This window comes from Barbatula barbatula (assembly GCF_947034865.1).
Source record: "Barbatula barbatula genome assembly, chromosome: 24".
Classification (NCBI taxonomy): Eukaryota; Metazoa; Chordata; class Actinopteri; order Cypriniformes; family Nemacheilidae; genus Barbatula; species Barbatula barbatula.
The window spans coordinates 14,068,944-14,075,553 of NC_136787.1; the positions used below are offsets into that span (position 1 = coordinate 14,068,944).

The window sequence follows — 6,610 nt, forward strand, 5'->3', positions numbered from 1 at the left end:
ATTATGACATCATCTCCCGTGGGAGTGTCAATCTTCACTAATGCAGGCTACTCATACAAAACTGTGATCATTATTCACAGGTTTAAAACCTCTGCAAAATACCCATTTCCAAATACAAATATATGAATTTTGATATTTTAAACCACTATATTTTATTAACGAATAAATTATCGCAGAATATCTCCTGTCCCCAACTTCACATCCCACCCTCGTCACATTAGCTGTACAACTAGATTGGATGATGTTTACAAACTACAATGACCTGATTTTGTCCGGGAAAGACTACCCCTCCCGTAGCTCTCCTCCACAATACAGTCAAAAGACTCAGAATGACGGAGGTCTTGTCGCCATGGTAACTGGGCTGCGCAGCTGAGCACCACGCTTTGAGCGGTTGTCGTGGTTATTGGTGAGAGGCTGGAGCTGCCTATTAGCTCAATGCCTCAACACCGCAGGCATATGTCTGAATAATCAGGCAAAGACTAAAATATTGCAGCTGGCATTTATATTTATCCTGTGATACACCCTTAATACAGTTTCAGTCTGCTGGGTTTTACCTTGATACTGTTGACTTTGGCTTGCTGACAGGGCTACCCATTAGTTTTCCTTTTTGTAGTTTGTGGCAAATTTATTACCATATGTATTACCATAGTTTAACAACACATATCATGGTTAAACTACGGTTATTGTGACACCATAGTAAATTTGTAGGTGGTATTGTTTTAATACAAATAAATAAATAAAAACATGACTAGCATTAATTAATGGTTAATTGTTATGAGGCATACATTATTTTTTTTGTATTTAATAAATAAATATACCTGGACATAATGAACTGTAGAAAAATTTGAACTTTGAATTAAATTTGTCTTTGGTGTCTATTGCCAGATTGTATTCCCCACAAGACAAAATACTGACAATGTGTCATAAATTGAAGGGACTCCACCCAAAAATGAAAATTCTGTCATGAATGATTTCTTCTGTTAAACAAAGAAAGATATTGGGAAAAATGTTGGCAACTGACATTTCAGGGACATTATTGACTACACAACAAAAGAAAAAGTAACAATACTTTTTCCAACTAATGGTATCTATGATGTCAGAACTGTCTAACGTTTTCCTAAATATCTTTCTTTGTTATCCAAGCGACTTACATTGCATTATCCTATACATTTATACATAGGTATCTGCAATCCCCTGGGATCGAACCCAGAACCAGGAAAACTTAAGGTTAAAATACACTACAAGAGTTTTGCTCAGATTTCAGTCTGGACTTGTTGCAGAAAGTCTGTGCCAGTCTGCAGATTGTATCAGTTAGTGTGTTTCTACCTAAAACTTTCTTAAAGTCTGCAAGTTTATGATGTTTAGTTAAAATAAATCTCTTCAGATTTTAAAAGTCTTGTAGTGTATTCCAGCCATTAACATTGTGTAAATGGTAGAATTTTCATTTTTGGGTGGAGTCCATAAAAACTAAACAATAAAAGATAAATTACAATTAGCATTGTAAATCACTATCTGTACCTTAATGTAGAACACAAATGTTTGTATGTCTTTTTGGAGACTTCAGTATGATGTATGGGTATAAACTGTGAAGATCTACTGTACAGGAAAACGTCTCTATGCAGATGTGATCAATAATCATCCAGGATTCCCTCTCTGAAAATACAGCTTTTATTCAAAGCGGCTTACACGGAGTTCAAGGAGCAATAATACAATAGGTGCTAATACCAAGTTTCTAGCTTATTTTTTTTCTCAGTTTGTATTGCAAATACTTACCACTGTGCCATAAACGCTGTAATAGTCTATGAAGTAAAAATACCACTGATCTGTGAAAATTACATTTAAATACAAGCCAATAAGGTGCCAGGCCTCCATCTAGTGTTCATCAGGTGGCACTGCTGGCTTAGAAACGAAATCGTTTACTTTTTTACAGTATATTTTAAATAACTAACTTAACAAATCGACCTAATAAATAATATTAACGAAATTAAACAGTCTTAAAAAACACATTTGGTTGGGATGTGACTGGTCTAAACAGTTTATAGTTACATTTTGTTTCTAAACAGTTTATAGTTATATTTAGTTTGTACTGTAATCACTTGCAAAACACACCTCGTATAAATTCATACATCCCCACCACCAGTTTTAACTTTTGTCTCTTCCTTGAAATATTTGCACGTGTAAATATTCCTAAACTGAGTTCCAATGTAGGTAAAATGAGGACACTGAACACTGGAAGTTTTTGTGAGGAGAGTTTAGACAGGTCAGAGTTAAAAACAAATTCTGTATACATAGAACTGAAAGCAGTTAAATCACTTCTATGTTCTTCTTATTTTACATCAGCACATTTAAGCTCTACAATCTTGGAAATCCCTTTGTAAACTCTGCTAGTACCTTAGAGCTGTCAATCAGCAATTTCTAAATCATTTCAAAACATATACTTACATTTCTGTAAATATTTACTGTACATACATAATATTAATATAGAAATATGGTTGTTTATCTAATGCTGTATAAAGCAGCATGTTTTTGCACAATGATAACTGTCAAGTTAAGAAACAATGAAAACATTTCCTTCTTTGTTTTGAAAAGATACACAGTGCTAAGTTGTAAAATCACATATGTCAAGTCAGTAAACATAGTCTGGCACATAGAGAAAGGAAGGGCAAATGTTATGACTATTTTGCAAAGAGACAGATCAATGAACCATGATATTGGTACATGTGGAAGTTTTATACATGTGATATAAACCTCAGCTGTTACCTCTTGCGTCCTGACATCAAAAGCAACATCAGGGCAAACACAGCTGCAAATATATGCACATTCGTTCCTGAAGGTAGACAGAACAGTTTCACAAACATCGCAGCAATTTAGAAGCAGTATTCGGACCCTGGTGTGCAAGCACACGGCAGATTTACTGTGGTTACGTTTATCTTTGTTCCCTGACACAAGGATATTTTCCCACTTAAGTAAATTCAAGTACTAGCAAAAGAGCAATCTGTTGAAATTACAACTCCAGAGAAAGCAGGTCATTATAGGATGATTCATCATGGATGTTTTTGGATTGATAAACACCCCCACTGTCCAAACAAGACAAAAAGCAATAATTACGACTGGAGAGTAACTAACAAAGTATTCGTTTAAAAGGCTGCATTTCTCTGAAAATGGGCATAAAGTGCCGAATTCCATCACTTCCAGTAAATCGTTTTATATGCTACTTCTGTTTCTTTAAATTCATCAAGCTGCACCACTACAGAGACTATTTTAATAGGTTTTTAAATAGCGCTACAACATAAAAAGATGATTTCTGATGTTGGTCATAATGAAACAAAATGCCAGAAATATAAACGTGTCTATGACAATTGGAATCAACTTGGTCCACAATTTGCCAACTCTGACATAATACTGAATTTAATTTAAATTTTCCTTACACTTGAAAGTGTAGGAGCGAGGCCATTCAGGTGCATTTTAGGTCAGCCACACGGTTCAATAATTTTATTTGTTTGCCTAAACACAATTTAATCTAAATAGAAATGTAGATATGTGATGATATGGTATTTGGGGTAACCACCTGAGACATGAATCACATTGGCTAAAACCCTGAAGCCCATAATCTATCTTCAGGAATGGCAACAGAAGTAAAAAGGCATGGACTTGGTATGCATACTGTATAAAAAGTTTTCTTTCTGTGACAACAATTTGAAATCACTACAAAAATATGAATTCGTTCAACGCTATTTCGGAAACAGAAACTGAACACTGTATAAATGGATATGTAATGCAAGAAAAACAATATGAACATTAAACGTAGAATTTATAAAAGACTGCAAGTGGAACATAGAGAATGGAATGTGTTTTCCAGATGGACTGTTGATGTATTAAAAACTTATTTGAATTTCTATTACATACACGGAGCAAGATATTTTCAGGGTGGTCGCCAGGACAAATTTGTAAATATTGAAGCACGTTTTTTTAAATCAAGCGTTTTTGCATTTCTTATCCATCCCTTTTAAAAGCTACTGTACTTACAGTAAGAATAAACTATTTTTGTTTAGATTTAAATGTAAAATCTTACGCTTACACTGCTCAACTACATTGGGAGCTCAGGCCTTCTTTAAATCCATACACACTTTCTTTGTAACACATGCACATACACACATGAGATGATGGGTTTATGTGGTTGAGTTTAGTTGCTGTCCTCTTTAGCCTGAGCGAGAGCTTTCTCTGCACTTGCTGAACCTTCAAAGCGTTGAGAGGCAATGGCCGCATGGTGGGACATGCTCTTTCTTACAATATCTCCCTTCCTCCACAGCGTGATCTCCTAGAAAATCCATAGTATCCATTAATACACAAACTAGGACATATGGTGAATGCAACATTTTATTTGCTAAAACACTGTACCTGTTGCTTGAAGTAGCGTCTCTCTTCTTCGTCGATGAGCACGAGGTTCAGGTAATACCGTACAGAGAACTTTTTATTAATGTCTCTCATGGTAGGAGTCATCTCATACCCAGCCAAGAAAAGACGGATTGGGATGGATTCGCCTAAATAAAGTAGTGATTGGTAAATATTTAAAAATTCATGATGGCAGTAAAAATAAGGCAGTAAAAATAAAGTAAGCTTCAGTTACAGACCTCGGACAGGTGCCCCATCCATAATCTCGTATTTTGCAATGGTGTCGTTTTCATGGTACACATTTGGCCCCGTCCCTGTTGTTTCACGTTTAATAATATCGATTTCCATATGTTTGATCTTGATTCGCACCAATAGGAAATAGATCTTCCCCACAATGACATCTTTAAGGTGATACCTGCCATTTTAAGGATTTTTAGGAGAAAAACATTGGCAACAGAGACAACATTCAGCACCATTTACTATTTTAGTTTTAATTTTAACTTCTTTTAAAGTAAAATTATTTTAGCTTTTAACTTTAGTATGGAAGCATTTTGTTCACTGAGCCAGTAGCCATTTACCAGACTTACTTGGACTTGTTGTACTCAAACTCGATGTGCAGACAATCCTCGATTCCCACCTCCATCTTTATGGAGGAGTTGAGCTCCGGATACGTACTGAGCGTGTGCACCACAATGTCCATCTCTTTGCTGATGTCATTTAGTCTCCTGCTGATCGTGGCCCGCAGGAAATAACTGAGGGAAATATTCACAATAATATAACACCATCCGAGATGACTCACCAATATAATAACTTTTTTGCAACTGATAGTGTATTAAATGTATGGATGCGACATTCCTTCTTAAAATATATATTTTTTTAAACATTTTATCCAAAGTATCTTATCGTGCATTTAAGGTGTATCAGTCTGGGACAGAAACCCATGACTTTAGGATGCTAAAAAATGGCAAATGCATACCGAAGTTTCACATTTTGGCCCGTGTAGGATTCATATGGTTTCTCCACATGCGTAAATTCGAAATCAAAGGTCTGGGATTGGGACATTTCTCCAGGCCGAGCTAAATCTTTCACGAGAGAAACAAACTCATGGTGGTTCCCTCTGTCATAATACAACTCTGGAAAAACATAAGCAAGTCACAAAAGCAAACAAATACAATTATTAAAATGCATTTAAGCTGTTTATTGCATATAATTACTATTTGTTCATATGAGGCTATGGTTAGGTTATGAAAGTGCAGTATATACATTTTAAGGTTAAAATCTGAGAACGGAAGTGCATTAGGGTAATCCAAGGAGCTAAATGTTGCCTATATGCTACTCAACGGTATACAGTATTGAGAGCCCGGCCGTGACGTGCACTCGGAGGTGTGGGCCTGTGGAGAATACCGCCTTTTACAACGGATGTGTCATCTGTCACGAGACTTGTCTGTTTTTTTTAACGTGACACTTCAACATGTTTCATTTCTCACTCTATGGATTCCCTTAATTAAATCAACGTTACTAAACGCATCTGCCCAGACTGAATTGAGCGCGCAACACGTCCATGCAAACACAGATCGATGCCAAACCAATGAGCGGTTAAAAGAATAACATAGCATAAAGTCGTAAAGCATCGCTCATCCAGTCGTTACAATTACCGATTTGGCCGATGAATTCAATTTTAATGCCTTGGTGTTCCAGCCTTTTCCCTGGATTTTTCAGGTTTACGTTTACTTTCCCAGGGACTGTCTCCCCGTCGTAGAACAGAAAATATTTGTCCTTTTTCCCATCTTCTGTCTTGTGCTCCACCTTTTTCCTCGTCTCGGCATCATTCAGAACTATGTCAATTTCAGCACTCTGTCCGAAGCTGAAGAAGCTCATCCCGACACCTTGTGCTGGACTGAAATCCTTTTTGTATTTAACAACTGGTCCAATTCCACATCAATACAATTCCGTTCCCGTTCTCTTCACAGACTAGCTGCTTTATCTTCGGCAATGCATGTATTTTACAATGGATTGTTTAGAATTATTTACATTTGATCCCTGTTTCATTAATAAATGCGGATGGTTTTTTCCAGTTGTGTAGAGGCACAAGCTTCTGAAATTATTTTACTACCGGGATAGTGCGCGCACGAAACTTTCAAAATAAAAGTCTCAAAGCTTGAAAAAAATCTAATTTAGTTTACTTGAATTGATAAACAATACAAAATAGAATATAACT

General features: G+C 36.1%; 1 protein-coding gene across 2 annotated transcripts; it reads right to left on the reverse strand.

The window, feature by feature from the left end:
- Positions 1-2,240: 2,240 nt before the first annotated feature.
- Positions 2,241-6,516, reverse strand: vps26bl (vacuolar protein sorting 26 homolog B, like). Of its 2 annotated transcripts, XM_079448060.1 has the most exons (7): positions 6,048-6,511; positions 5,369-5,525; positions 4,980-5,144; positions 4,632-4,807; positions 4,399-4,541; positions 4,156-4,318; positions 2,242-3,077 (listed from the first exon to the last, which is right to left on the reverse strand). In XM_079448060.1, exons 1-6 carry the CDS (start codon positions 6,268-6,270, stop codon positions 4,184-4,186), a joined length of 999 nt encoding a protein of 332 aa, XP_079304186.1. In that variant the 5' UTR covers positions 6,271-6,511; the 3' UTR covers positions 2,242-3,077; positions 4,156-4,183. The 2 variants fall into 2 exon arrangements, with proteins under 2 accessions (XP_079304185.1, XP_079304186.1); XM_079448059.1 differs by having other exon boundaries at positions 2,241-4,318; positions 6,048-6,516.
- Between the last annotated feature and the right edge of the window lie 94 nt (positions 6,517-6,610).

What these genes read in the sequence shown, in the direction of transcription:
- vps26bl (XM_079448059.1), bottom strand. Translation starts at nt 6,270, where the DNA reads ATGAGCTTCTTCAGCTTCGGACAGAGTGCTGAAATTGACATAGTTCTG. An exon ending in TTTGAGTACAACAAGTCCAA is followed by an intron (nt 4,808 to 4,979) that starts GTAAGTCTGGTA and finishes TTAAAATGGCAG; the next exon opens with GTATCACCTTAAAGATGTCA. An exon ending in GGATGGGGCACCTGTCCGAG is followed by an intron (nt 4,542 to 4,631) that starts GTCTGTAACTGA and finishes TACTTTATTTAG; the next exon opens with GCGAATCCATCCCAATCCGT.